At 56.3% G+C, this 14679-nt stretch overlaps 1 protein-coding gene across 3 annotated transcripts in view; it reads right to left on the bottom strand.

The window, feature by feature from the left end:
• Window positions 1-832: 832 nt before the first annotated feature.
• TMCC2 (transmembrane and coiled-coil domain family 2) overlaps window positions 833-14679 on the bottom strand; it is a 36915-nt gene continuing 23068 nt past the window's right edge. Inside the window, exons 1-4 of one of the 3 annotated variants that reach the window (XM_022593654.2) lie at window positions 12904-13131; window positions 3911-4851; window positions 2567-2702; window positions 833-2305 (exon numbers count right to left, since the gene is read on the bottom strand). In XM_022593654.2, coding sequence (XP_022449362.1) covers window positions 1994-2305; window positions 2567-2702; window positions 3911-4851; window positions 12904-12930 — 1416 coding nt within the window. In that variant the 5' untranslated portion in view covers window positions 12931-13131 and the 3' untranslated portion in view covers window positions 833-1993. Of the gene's footprint in view, window positions 2306-2566; window positions 2703-3910; window positions 4852-11910; window positions 12394-12903; window positions 13132-14679 lie in introns of those variants that run through there. The other 2 variants (XM_022593657.2, XM_022593652.2) reach the window with 2 other exon arrangements.

Genomic DNA, 14679 nt, shown 5'->3' with positions numbered 1-14679 from the left:
GTCCCCTAAAGCCCAAGGTCACGGATACATCTGTAACTTGACTTCTCAGACCTACAGAACCACAGAATGTCAGAGCCCTTTGAAATTAGCAGCTACTGCATCCATCCATATTACAGATATAGAAACTGAGGCCCAGAAAGATGGGAATTGGCCACAGGTGCGCTAATTATGGGCCAGGGCTCTGGGGTAGGTGCTTTCCCTACAGCCCTCCTGCTTTCACGAACTGGGGGCATCTCCTCGCAGTAGGGAGACTCAGGTGGGCCAAGTGAGCTCCCACAGGGTTCCTGCTGGGAATCCAGTGCCTTCTGTGGGTGCCCTTAACTGTCAGGGGTGGGAAATACAGTCACAGAGCAGACACTGAGGGCCTCTATGCTCAAGGCAGGTGATCTCTGCTCTGGCTGGACAGAATCGAAAGGCCAAGCTAACGCCAACAGATGCTAGTCTTTGGAGCTGAACCCTAAGAAAGTGCCGAATAAGGACTCTGCTGCCCTCCTGTGGCCATACCTGGGCATGACTGCTGTCATCGAGGCCTCCAGCTGCTTAGGCTCTCCAAACTAAGGAAATCTCTCCCAATTTCCCTCCTCCTAGAAAGCACTCCAGGGAGGCTGGATGGGGTGGACATCATCTCACCTCCCTATCACCCAGGCCAAAGCTTTGGCTGTGGAAAGCAAATGGGAAGGGTGGATGACGCTTTGTTCAATGTCAGATCCTGGAGGATGAAGGCCACAGGCCAATAGGTGAGGCCCAGTCTGTGTTACCCAGAATGCTTGAGTGTTGGGAGAGACTCGGTGGTTTCCATGGAAACAGCCTAATCAACCAACGCTAGGCGGGATGGTTTGAAAATTTAGAGGATATTTATTTCTCGGGAAGGTCCACAAGAGCTGGCAGGCACTGCCCTCCCCTGTTCCAGGGGATTTCTCTCTCCTTTTCCGACAAATCCCCTCTCTTCTTGGAAGTGCCCTTGGGGAGGCTGGGATGTGAAGAGAAACCATACACAACACTCCAGAGCCTTAAAAAAAAGAAAGCAACAGACAACCTCCCCCACACAAATACACACATACAGAATAAACAGACATATAAAAGAGGCTGAGGCGCTGCCTGGGAGAGTGGGGCTGGGTGGCTCTGCCCCACTTCCCCCAGCCAGGAGTCTCCAGATCTAAATGGCATGGAAGTGCCTGACAGCCAAGCAGCAGCCCTGGCTTCAGAGAGAGGACCGGAGAGGGGGGTGGGGGTGGGACCTCTCCCTGGAGCTCAGGGGAATAAGGGACAAAGGAACAAATAAATAAATAAATAAACAGAACCCTAAGAGCTTGGGCTGAGGCTTGGGACCCCTGGGGCCTCTTTCCCTGAAAAGAGCAGATCCAGGGACAGGCAGAAAGGATAACAGGGAACACACAAATCCAAAGCCACACCTAACTGGCCTCCAGAGCCTGCATCCTTCAGATCCCAGAAGGGCCCAACCCAGAAACCAGCCTCAGCCCAGCTCTGGAGGAGGGAGGGGTGAGCTGGGGAGCTTCCCCGGGGCCAGTGGAAGCTCTTGCCTTCATTCTGACCATCTCCACAAAGAGGGAGCCGGAGCTGCCTGAAGCATGGGCTCTTCCCTAGGAAAGCCGAGGCATGGCCCTCTCCTGCCCCTCTTCTCATTGGCCTTCCTGACCCATGGCATCTGCGTCAGCTGGGAGGAGCCCTTGTGTGACTGTAAATAATCAAAACAGTCCATCCGGGTGTCCTCTGCTCCATTTGGCCACCGACGCCCCCACCGCCTCCAGCCAGGGCTACGCTTACGGCTCCCTTCAGGCCAACAGGGAGGAGGCACTGGACAGAAGAAGCAAGGACAGAGAAGGGGGCAGAAGTTGCTGGAATGGACAGTTTGGGCAGGAGGCCAAACTGGACACATGATGAAGTCCAAGGACTCGGGAGTCCCAGGGTTCCCCCGGAGAAGCATGGCCAGCTGGGGGCTGGGGAGAGCACAGGGTCGGGACAGGCCGGCCGCTCAGCTGGGCAGTAGCACGTGCTGCAGGAGGTAGGTGAGGGAGTCCCAGTGCTTCCAGAGGAGGAAGAGGACGAGGACCAGGAGGGCAGTGCTGGTGATGCGCAGGCGGGTCTTCATGAGTGGTGTGATGAAGTTGGCGAGAGTGGACACGAACACCAGCAGCACAGCCATGAGCGCCAGGATCACGTTGATGAACTTGCCCAGCAGCGCCCGCGCGTTGGCGTTCTCCACGCCCTCCAGCTGCACCACCTGCTGCTGTTGCTGCTGCAGCTCCAGCTTGGTGACCCGGGTCAGGCAAGACTCCACAGCCTCCTGCAGGGACACAGGGGTGGGTGCACTGGAGCTCGGGGCGGGCAGACCCCCAGCCGAAACCCCACCTGCCCCTCCGAGGAGGTGACAATGCACAGGGTGCCCCCTCCGAAGGCCAGGCAGGGTAGAGGGTGATCAGCAGCAGCTAGGGGCCCGAGTCCTTTAATGATGACTATTTGGGGAGGACGGTGGGAAGTGGAAGTCTTGATTAAGGGGAAGCGGCGGAACCAGCCCACTCCCGGATTCCTCTTGAGGCTGCTGTACCTGGATGTCCCGGGCCCTTTCGTAGGACTGGTAGGCCACCTTCTCCTCCATGCTGGCCAGCTCCTGCTTCAGGTTGGTCATCTCATTCTGGTGAAGCTCGGTCAGGTCGTTGAGCTGCTCCTCCAGCCGCTCATATCTGGCGGAGGGAGAAGGTATGACACCAGTCCCAGCTCCCCAAGCCTCTTGTCTCCCCCCAGGATCAATTTCACTCATTCTCAACAATGACTCAACCCACCCCAGGTGTCCAGCCCTGTCCAATTTTAACAGCAACAACAATGAAAGCTACTACGTACACAGCACTTCTTATATGCAGGCCCTGGGCTAGGCACTTTAGCCACATTATCCCATAGGATCCTCCTCCACAAACCTTCAAGATAAGTACTAGTGTCATCCCCATTTTACAGACGAGAAGACTGAGGCATAGAGAGGTTGAGGAACTTGCCTGAGATCACAGAGCTCATGAATGGAGGAGTCAAGGATTGAATGACTTCAACAACCTCGGCTCTTAAGCCCTGGGCTAATGCTCTCCTGGGTACCAGGGACCCAGGGATATAGAGACACAATCCCTGCTCTGAAGGCACAAAATATAGAAGATGACTACTATGGCGGGCGGGGGGGGGGTAGTTAGCTTTCAGGCAGGTTTCCCCCTCAATTTTCCAAAACTTCTTCACATATATAAAGAAGAAAAAGTGCTAACTAAAGAAAAGATCCCGAAGAATCCCAAGGAGCAGGTGCCAAATGGCACACGAGAGGCGCAGAGCAAAAGCAGAGCCGACAGAAGGGAAGGAGGGGACAGGCTGACCCAGCAGCCTCGGCTGGACGCTCACACGGACCATGCCAGACACCTCCATACGGTGACTTCACAGGTTTGGACTCAATCCTCACAAACCCTGTGAACAGGGATTCACATTATTCCCGCTTCACAGATGAGGACACCGGGTACGAAGAGTAGTAAGAACTTTGTTCAAGGTAAAGGGTAAAGAGTAGAGCTGGGATCTGAACCCAGGTAACCTGGCTCCAGAGTCAGTGCTCTTAGCCAGACTCTCTCCAGGTAAAAGGCCACGTATCTGGCTCCTGCCTCGGTTTCCCCTTCTGTACAACAACCATGTAATGATCAAGTAGAGATGCTCAAAGCTCCTGAGACGGGCAGAGCCTTCCTTCCACAGGCCCCATAATCCTAACTTCCAGCTGCCCTGGAAGCTGGTGGAAGGGTCCTCGGAGCCTCTTCCTGGCCCCTTCCAGCAGCCCAGGACCCTTCTAGATGCTCGCCCGTCTGCTGCTACCACCAAGTCTGAAAGCCGGTGCTCGGCCCCTCTCCCCAGGGCTGGGCCGGGCGGCACACACCTGTAGCGCTCCTCCTGCAGGCACTGGGTCATGTAGGTGTAGTCCCTCTGCAGCTGAGCCTTCAGGTCCTCCATCGAGTCCTCCAGGTGGGACTGGCCCTCCTTGATCTCCCGCAGCTCTTCCAGCACGGCATCCATGTTTCCGGGGGCGCCGTACAGCATGTTCGACTTGGGGCTCCCCAGCGCCGCAGCGGGCCCGGCCCCCGAGTTGCTGCCCGCCCCAGCCGAGCTGGCGCTGGCGCTGGAGCACTCATCGTCGCTGCCGTACTTGGGGCTGGACACGAGCGTGGCACTGCCGCTCAGCGCCCGGGCCGCCTCCTCGGGGGGCCCGTCGTCCAGAGGGTCCTTCAGGTGGGCGATGTTGTCAGCGCTGCCAAACTTGTTCCGGATGAGGCTGGCGAACTCCCGGGGCTTGGACACCACGGCGGTGTGGGTGGCCTGTGAGAGGCCGGAGAGGCTGCCCTTCACGCCCTCCACCACGCCACCCCCAAAGCCGCTGATGCCGGCGCGCATGTTGGCGCCCACGTCCTTCAGGCCCTGCTGCATGTCCCGCAGCACATCCTTGGGCTGCCGCGACGGCCCGTTCTGCTCGATCTCCTTCAGGCGACGGCGGTAGTGCTCCAGCTTCTTGTGCAGCTGGGCGATGGTCTGGGCCGACTTCTGGTTCTTCTTCTCGAACACCTGCTTGATGCGGGACACCTGCTGCTTGTCGGCGTTGTTGGCCAGCTTCAGGTACTCTGCCACATTGTCGTCCCGCGCCTCCTGCTCGATCTTGATCTGCTCTGTGATCTTCAGGATCTTCTGGTGCAGGTGGTCGATGGCGGCCTTGGTCCGCTGGGGGTCCGGGGCCCCGTCTGGCACGTCCAGGCTGATGGGGCCATCGGCGTCACCGTGGCCAGGGCCGCCAGGGAGGCTCAGGGCCGCGAGGTCCCCCTTGTCGACCTGGGGAAGAAGGCAAGCAGAAGAAGCGTAAGTCAATCAGGAAACCAAGGGATGGGGCCCACAGGGGTCTCTCGTGTGTCCCTGGACAACTCTGGACTTGGTTTTCACTGCCTGGAAAACGGATGCAGGATGAACAGGAAACTTTAAGGAAAGAGTCCAAAAGGATAATGGCAATGACAACAGTATTCCCTCACAGCCGCCATTTAGGAAGGGCTTGCACAGCTGCTATTTACCCAATCCCCACAACACCCTAAAATGCAGTCTAGGCAGACCTGCTCCTCCTTTGGCCCAGAGAGTTCAAGCAAGTTGCTCAGGGACAAACAGCTTCAGGAAGACAGAAGTGGCAGCCCAGAACTCTTTTTGCCCCATCACATGGACCAAGCAGGTCTGAGGCTTCACTGCAGTCACGGGGTTATTTCTCGGGGATGAGACACGCTGTCCCTCTGGACTCAGCCCTCCATAAGGCTCCTGCCTGGAGCAGGCCGCTCCCTCAGAGCTGACCAGAGCCTACACTTGGGCCCCATGCAGGCACAGGAAGCACTTCCCTGCACCCTCCCCACCTGGGCTTCCCCAGTGCAGCTCAGCGGGCCACCTGCCTCAGCGGACACCTCTCGCAGCCCTGCCCTTACCTTCCAGCTCCCTGGGGTCGTCAGCAACCTCTTCCGCTTCATGATGGTGGGAGCGCCCGGCCCTGCCCGGTCTCCCAGGACAGGGAGAGGAGCACACCCCCACCTGCCTGCTGGCTGGGTCCCCAAGGGCTCGAGTCCCAGAAGTAACCCACAGGCTGAGGGAAGCAGGGCCCAGGCTGGGGGCCTGGGGGTACCAGCCATCCAGCGTGGAAGGAGGTGAATGTGCAGGAGGGAGAGGACAGCGCCTTTTCCTCGCAGGCAGGCAGGCTTCCTGAGTGCATCAGGGTGGCACAAAGAATGGAGCAGAGAGACTGAGAAAGGATAGGGGGCAGGGAGAGAGGGGAAGGAAAGGTCACAGAAGATAGGAAAGATGGGAAGCAAGGTCGGATGAAAGCAGGCGGGCCTGGAGCCCCACTCTCCCAGGGCCAGACCCGCCTCAGCCTGTTGGAGGACCACTGTCCACAGCCGAGTCCCAGTGTCTTATCTCCATGCAACAACGGAAGCAGCAGGAAATGGCTCAACCCCCTGTATTTTTACACACAGCACACCCTGGGCCGGTCAGATATTCGCTCTTTTTGTGTATGTGGGGGTGGGGGCAGGGTGAGGTACACATGGGGGAAGGGGTTAAACACAAAGAAAGTGGCCCCAGCTCACAGCTCACGCACCGGAAGCAGCCCGTGCCAATTACAGGCAGAAGTCACTGGGCTCCATTTCTGCCGAGGTGCAAAATTATTGGCAAACGCTGTTAAAAACAATAGCCCTGCCAAACTCAGGAGCCAGAGGAGGGTGTCTCCTCTGTGGGCTTCCTCTTCAGCCTTTTCAGGTCCCCGTTCCACTGGGGATGCTGGGTACAAAACCCATCCCTTCCCATACCTCCTGAAGTCAGGACTTTCCTCTGACATGTGCTTTGGGTCTCCCCGCATGTCCCTTTGCCCTCTGCCGGGTGCCGATACCTTCAGGACCTTGTATATCAGAGGAGCCAATTCCACAGTCTCCCTTAATGACCCATCCCAAGGTCTACTCGTTGCAGAAATCTGACTTCAAACTGCATCATGCAGTGAAACCCCTTCTTCCTGTGCTGTTCCTGCAGTGACGGCAAGCAGCCCATCTCTCGATTTTCCTGACCCTCAGTATTCCCCCCTGTAAAATGGGGATAATCATATCTCCTCTCAGGCCTTTGGTGAGGGTAACACAAGATGATGTGTAGCGAGCAGTCGGCACAGCACAGGCAGACAGAGGCACTCATCGGTGCCGCGGAGGAAATGAAGTTTATTTAAAAGATTATACCAAAAAATTTGCTCAACATTGATACTATGAGGCAAAATTTAATTCTATATGCAACACACAGCTTTTAAGATTAAAGAACTTGACCCCTTTATAAGGCCGCTGTGCTTTCCAAAGAGAGTCAACACTTTCCCTCTCTTCCACTCTCTGCGTGGGAGAAAGAATATTCAGAAAATGAGTTGGGATCTGGCGGCCTCACTGCCTGATGCTCAGCTAGGTCGCGGGCTCATCTTTATAAAGAGGAGAGCGTCGGTCCCACCTCCTTGGAGGAGTGTCGGAGGACCTAATGAGACATGGACTCGCTGTGAAAAGCAAAAGTGCTTTGGACTACAAGGGAGTGTAAAAGAGCAAATTCCCTGCCCGTCCGGGCTCCAGTCTGGCAGCTTAGAGCCTTTTCCCCCTCAATTTGGTGGCTGTCTGGCTTACAAATAGAAAAGCAGAGTTGAAGCTGGCTGTGAAATCCCCATGAATGAGAGAACAGACACTCCAGGAAAATCAGCAGGGCCTGGTGGTGAGCTGACGTGGACTGCAGTCCCACCCGTTTCCCCACCTCCCGCCCCTCTTCTCTGTCCTGGGGCCCAGACTCAAGCCTGGGGTTCCTGCGGTAGGACCCCAGCTCCTTCCTGCCCCTCCACTGGGTCTACAATGCCTGGAGCCTCTGGCTGGCTCCAGTCACAGAACATGCCTCTTTGTCCCTGCCCCCAGGGAGTTCTCCACTCCCTCCTCTCCCTAAGCTCACCGCCCCCCCCCCCCCAAGGCTGCAGCGCCCTTTCAGGACGAAAGGGAGACAAGGTGACCAGGAAAAAAGAGCCAAGGAGGCTGCAGACAGACAGGCAGAGGTACAAAGAGGGATTATGCTTTAACAAAGGAAGGAAAATTAGAGCATTAGAAGAAAAAAGATGAGAAAGCTGTTAAGAGGGATGAATCTAGCCAAGCATGAGGAGAATGAGATTTGCTCACACAAAATAAAAGAAGAAGAATCTCAATGAGACAGGATACAAGGCCCATGCAGGGCAATGGAAAGGGCACTAAGTGTGGAAGCAAACACCGGTTTAGAATCCTGGCTCTGTCACTTACCAGCTGTGTGCCCTTAGATATGTCATTAACTTTTCTGGGACTCAGCTTTCTCATCTAGAAAAAGGGGGTATTTCTACCCACCTCAACAGATTGTCAGGAGGATAAAATGAGACCGCGAAGGCAATGATCACAGTACAATCTCAGGGCACACAGCAGGTGCTCAAAAACAAATCACAATCAACTGGCGCTTCACATCCACTAGCACGGCTATAACTTAAAAAGGAAAAACAACAAGTGCTGGCGAGGATGTGGGGAAATCAGAAGCTTCACACCTTTGCTGGCGGGAATGCAAGATGGCACAGCTGCTGTGGAAAACAGTTTGGAGGGTCCTTAAAAAATTAAACACGGATTTACTTCATGACCCAGCAATTTCATTCCTAGGTGCAGCCCCAAGGAATCGAAAGCGGGTATTAAACAAGTACTTGTACACATATGTTCACAGCAACACTATTTACAATAGCCAAAGGGCGGACACAACTCAAATGTCCACTGATCGTTGGGTAATGGGTAAGCAAAATTGGGAGAGTCACACAACGGAATCTTATTTGATTATAAAATGAATAAAGTGCTGATAGAGGCTACAACGTGGATGAATCTCAAGAGCAGTACACCAAGTAAAAGAAAACAGATACTAAAGGCCACATACTGTACAATTCCATTTATATGAAATGTCCAGGATACTTAAATTCATAGAGACAGAAGGCAGACTAGCGGTTGCCAGGGGCTGGGGAAGGGAGAAATGGGGAGTGACTGCTTAATGGGTACAGGTTTCCTTTAGGGATAATGAAGATGTTCTGGAACTAGAAAGAGGTGATGGTTGCACAACCTGGGTGTGGAAGGCCAGGGCCCTCAATCTGCTGGCCTAGGGTGCAGGGCCAGCCCATGTCCTATTACAGAGTGGGTCTGCGGGAGGGTATCTGAGTCCTTCATCTTATGGGCACATTTTTAACACAGCAGAAGCTCTAGCTGGGACTTCCCTGGTGGTCCAGTGGTTAAGACTCTGTGCTTCCACTGCAGGCATGGGGCACAGGTTCAATCCCTGATCGGGGAACTAGGATCCCACATGCTGCTCAGCACAGACAAAAAGAAAAAAAAGGAAGAAGCAGCTCTAACTCACTCACTAAAAAGAGGAGCAATACAGATCACTGAACTCCCGGTCACCAGCAGGTGAAAACTCCCAGGGTCCCCCAGCCTGGAGCACGGCAGTGGGTGGGCTACACAGGCACTGCTGTTCCTCTCTCGAAACTGTCACAGAGCCTCACACGGCCCAGGCCACCCAGCCCTCTGTCCATGCCTAGCCACCAACACCATGGCCTCCTCACCCCACTCTCCTGCCTGAGAGGGGCCAGACACTCCGCAGGCACCTGACCCCAGGAAGAATCCCTGTGCACAGGGGGGCGAGTTCTAAGAAGAGGAGAACCATGGAGAGTGGCCCATGCTTCTTCCATGACCCCTATCCACACACGGCAACCCAGAGGCCAGGTCACGCTCCCTGCTCAGGGTGCCCACCAGCCAGGGCTGAGGTCACTGACACTGTTCTACACAGACAGTGATGTCCGAGAAGTGCTGACGAATGTTCTGGAAGAGCCAGAGCTGGGACGCTGTCAGAAGTGTCCAGGGCACAATTTTCCCTATTCGTCTCCCTGCTCTGGTGACACACACCCCTGGGAGCACCCCCTCCACGAGGCTTCACAGCCCCTCAGACTCTTCTCCCTGCCCGCTTCCAGCAGAGCTGAGCGAAGCCGGATTAGGCGCTCTGCCAGATTACAGGGCTCCCACCTCCTCCGGGGCCTGAGCTCACATCTCCATGTTAACCCGGCCAGACACGGGACATGGGTCTTCCTCTCACACATTGGCCCGGCAGCCTGGGTCCCTGAGGCAGACACTGTTGGGACAGAAGCATCCAAGCTTACATGAAGCTCCTCAGTGCAAAGGGGAAGGACGCTAGCCATGTAAACTGTGAGATGTGAATCATGGGTCTATTTCTCTAGCAACAGTACAAACACATTATAAACATGCTTCAAGATGGACCATATCAACAATCACACTTGCAAGGAATGCGTGCTCCACACCTGCGCTCCCAGGTTCCCAGGAGACCGGAGATCGCCCCCAGCCTGTGACTCCCCTCCCCCAGGGACAGGCAGCCTCCTCCTACATTTACAAAGTGCTCTCCTGTTAGGGCCCCCAGAGCAAGCTGCAGAGATGATTCCTGTCCTAGCTACCTGCTCAGGGGTTGGAAAGCCAACACTAAGGTCACTCTTGGAAAAAAAAAAAAAGAGGAAAGAAAAGAGCTTTGGGGCTCCTATGCTTCCCTTTAGGAGAGCAGGGTGGCCCTGTCATCCCGGGTCAGGTGGCCTGTGTGCCCCCTCCCAGGGTGGAGAGCAATGGAGTCAGGTGTCAACCCTGCTTTGTCTGTGGGTCTGACCAGATGGGCTGAGGTCCGTGCAGGGTGCTGCTCCTGGGCTGCAGTGACTAAGAGCCCCACAGGTGAGTGTGACAGGCCTGTCAGGCCCGGGTGAGTCAGCAGAGATGCTTCCATCTGCTGACTTCTCGCCCTGTGACTCTGATTTGAGCACCCTTCTCAGGATGGAGAACACACAGATTCCCCTCTTTCCTCGAGGGAAAGGGAGGTAAGCCAGGCCAGGATGGAGAGGAACAGCCATGGCCAGCAAACACCCCACCCCCTGCCCAAAGAGGCAGTGTGACCCTACAATGAAGCTGGGAGGGAGGCAACCTGACATCTCCCACACCAACCTGATGTTCCAGCCAGAGCAGACGGGAAAGGTTACGCCAACCCTTGGTCCTTAGCCAGGGGCTGCTCCCATTCTCCCAGATAATGCAGGTGCTATGAAGCCGCTCAACCCCGGCTCTGGAGGCATCATCACGGCTAACCCAAGCCAGGTGCGGGAGGGGCGGGGAGGGGAAGGCACCAGCCCATCCAGTGGTTCCATTGGTGCCTGGGAGCCCAAATGGCTTTTCTCCAGAGGGCAGGGAGGCAAATGCTTAGATAAAGGGGTACACATGGAGGAGGATATATTACATGTATACACCTGGGTCTGTTCACTGGGTAAGAGTAAGATGAAAAACTCCTGCAGTGAGACCCCAGCTGCCACACGAGGGATTCAAGGGCAGGTGCGTGAGGGACCTGGCTCTTCCTGCAGTGCCCCTTCCTCGTTGCATGAGTGCCCTCAGCGGCTTTACAAGGAATTTTACACTGCTACGAGGGACTGCAGGGTGCAGAGTCCATACAGATGAGGAAACTCACTCTCGCATCCTTTCGTGCAGCACCTACGATCTCCAGGCAGCCGGGCACTGGGTGGAGGCTTCAATCAGCCTCCTCCTGCAGCCAGCAAGTGCTTCCTCCCGCCCTGAGCCTAAGGGTGACTCTTCCTGGCAGAGCGACACTCCTCTCATCTAGCCCTCGGATTCCAGTCCTTTCTGATAGGTCCACCCCTTGGTTCTGGTCAAAACTACATCCTCGGCTCAGCCGCCTCATTCCCTGCCCTGCTGAGAACAATGCCCTTTTGTCCACACAAATGCCCTGCTGTGCTGTTCCCTCTGCCTCCTCATACCCACACCCTGGCTGGAACCCCGGAGCTGCCCTCCCACCTTGGCGCCTCCTTTATTCTCAATCCTCCAAATTCTCCCAAAGCTCCAAGCACCCAGCATTTTGCTCCTTCCGGACCCTCCTACTGGGATCGTGCTCACTGGCCCTTCACATTCCTCCCTCCCGGTCACTGTTTCTCTGTAGACAGAGGCAGCCACAACCGGGAACACCCCTTCCGCTTAATTTCATGTCAGCTCCTCTGGCCCCACGCGTTGTGACGTCTGTAGGTTTCTGTGCCAGGGCTCCCTCACCCAACCCCAAGGGCCCTGCCAGCACCCGTCAGCCTAAGCCTGGAGGCCTGGTGTTCACCCCTCCTCCCTTCTCCCATCTCTATAATGGAGAGAGAAGAGGAGAGGGGGCCACAACCCAAGAGACTGGAGGGGAGCACAGCCCACCTGACGAACTCCAGAAATGGCTTTCTTCCATCCCCCAACCCCACCCCCATCCCTACCAGGGCCTCACCTGTGTAGGTACCGTTTCCCAAAGCCGTGCTGGTGTTGGGGTACCAGGGGCCCTGAGGCCCCAGCTTTCTGCAGGCTGTGCCAGGCCCCCGGGATCACAGTCCCTGGGCAGCACTGGGCTTGCCAAGGAAAGCCGGGGTCTGCGAGCAGGTGTGCCAGAGCTCCCAGGCTCTGCAGCCGCCATCTCCAGTCTGAGGCCCAGCCTGGGGATTAGGGGCGGATTGCGCTGGGAGATTTCTCCCTCCCTGGGGCTCACGGCTGCTCCTTCCCATCTGGGAGGAGAAAGGGAGGATCACCAAGCGGGTGCCCTCCTCTACCCTGCCCAACCCCAAGTCCAGCTGTTGCCACTATGAGTCCAGTGTTCATGAGGACATCCAGGTGTGACAGATAGCAACTCCTGCCTGGGGGGCAGGTTGGGGAAGCACATGGCAACACGTGCACCTGCATCTTTCACCCAACCAGATGGATGCCCCTCCCCTCCCCTCCCCTCCTCTCCCCTCCCCTCATGCACACACAAATGCCTCGCACACAAATGCCTCTCACCGTCAGAAGCCTCTCTCACAAACAGGCACAGTCCCATCAACTCCCTTCTTCAGCCTCAGAGCAGAAGTGGACCTCCTAGCCAGGCTTCCAGGATGGAGGCGAGCTCTTCAAAGCCAAAAAGGCTGGAGCCTGGAGGGGACTCCTTGGCAGATGCTAACACAGCCAGCTCAGCCTGCAGTCTTCTGCCTCTTTCCCCGCTGCCCTGCCCACAGGCTGAAGGCACCATCACTCCCAAGGCTTCCTCCCTACTCTAATAACTGCCTGGAGGAAGCAGACAGTAGCCAGCCTCACCAGGGGATTTCCTCTTCTCTGAGATCCTAGAAATCGACTTTCTGCTCTGGACACCGCTGCCAGCTACTTCCCCGCTAGCTTCTACTTCCCATTCGTCACACTCCCCCTCCACCACCCCCCAGCAAAAACACCCAAGATAAAACATGGATGGCAAACTCACAGCCGTCTCTTCCTCCTTGGACTTCATCTTGACAGTCCCAGCAAGAAATCCCGTGAGCGGCCAGCAGAGGGGGCGAGAGACCCACAGTTGCGGAGAGCAAGCTGTAAGGAGGGTGCCGGGGTGGCCAGCAGAGTTCAGGGATCTGCTGGGCCTCTCTAAGGGCAGCTTCCCACAGCAGAATCACCAAAGACGACGCAGATTCTGCACCCACTTGAGCCTGGTGAGAGGCTCAGGGCTTAAATATTAAGGATCGGCATGGATCACGCTGACGGGGCGGCCCAAATTCAAGAAGGTGCACGGAGATAAGGGCCCAGTGCTATCTCTAGGGCCCAATGCCAGGGCCCTCAGCCAGAACACCAAAAGCAGAAGTCCCCACACCCTAGGCTCGTGGAAACTTTACAAACATTTGTGGTGGCAATCACTTGGGGTCTGTGAGGACAGGGGCCTAGCAAGGGCACAACACTGAGGTCCCAAGTTGTGGGGCTGGCTCGAGCATAAGCAGTCAGGGCCATGTGGGGTCAGGGACGCTTCCGGCAGCTTCCCACACCTGTAAATGACCTCCCGCCTATGGCACTTGATTTTTTTCTTCATGCTTTGGGCATGTGCACTGTTCCTCTTGCACAAACAAGTCTTAAGTCTTAATGATCCCAGGAAGGCAGGGATCAGATCTTAACTATATCCTGGCCCTTCACTGTGTCTAGCGTAAGACTGACCCTCCCTGGTATTGACGTCTGTAGATGACTGCCTGATCTATCCCACTGAGCTGAGATGGAAGGCAGTCCAGCTACTGTAGTCTGTCCTAGGTAGCCACGGAGGCAGCCTGGTCTTCTCACACTCAAGACATCCCTCCTCTGCCCCCCACCCCCTTCTAGGCTCCGCCAAGCTAACATATGTAAACTTTCCTTCCAAGCAAAATGGGGTGGGGGGGGAGGAGAAAAAGGAGAAGGCAGTAGCAGCAGAAGCCCAGAGGCAAGGAGGGGGCTGAGTAAGCCGAGCCCTGGGGCTCTCATGACACCTCACAAGGTCTCACTCCCCAGCTGCCCAGGATCATGAAGGCTCAGAAGCACCACGAAGAGGTTCCCTCGAGGCCTCACTGCACCACCAAGATGACCCTGAGGTGGTATCTGGCGTCTCCCTAATGGGAGGGTTCGGCTCCCCTCCAGGGACAACTCACCCATCAGCACAATAACTGAAGAGCAGGAAAAAGCGGGGTGGCGCTCAGGGTGAACCATTAGTCTGCTGAGAGAAAAGGGACAAACAGGAACCAGGGGGATGTCTGCCAGGCAAACCAGCAGCAGAGAGGTCCCTTTTCCTCCAGAGTATGTTCTTGTCTTAACACGTCTGAAACGTTCCCAAATCGGCCACGGATGCAGAGCTTCCTGCCCTGGGGGTGGGAAGCAGGAGCCCAAGGTGCCATGACATGGTGGAAAAGGTGATGACCAGGGTGTGGGTCTCAGCTCCATACCTGCTATGGGAGCTTGGTCGAGTGAGCACAGGCTCTGTGACTCAGTGTCTACCACTGCACTGGAAGGAGTGCGTGAAGGGAGGGGGGGCGGGCTTGGAAAGCCCCAGCAGGAGAGGAGTGTGTTGCAGGAAGACACCTCGCTCCCTGGGGGCAGGTTACACCTTTCGGCCCACGGCAGAGGGCTCGGGTCAGAAGGCCTGCTGTGACTCCTCACCCCACCACTCGCTAGCAATGCGGCCTCCACAGGCCCTGTACACGCCTCTTCACAACTGCAAGAGGAGGCGGCAGCACCCACAAAGCAGCAGTCTGGA

The sequence above is a fragment of the Delphinapterus leucas genome, chromosome 1 (assembly GCF_059928025.1).
Source record: "Delphinapterus leucas isolate spDelLeu-1000000601 "Yukka" chromosome 1, BTC_Dleu_Yukka2, whole genome shotgun sequence".
Lineage (NCBI taxonomy): Eukaryota > Metazoa > Chordata > Mammalia > Artiodactyla > Monodontidae > Delphinapterus > Delphinapterus leucas.
The sequence above is the reverse complement of the archived record's forward strand: the minus strand, read 5'-3'. Positions and strand labels throughout refer to the sequence as shown.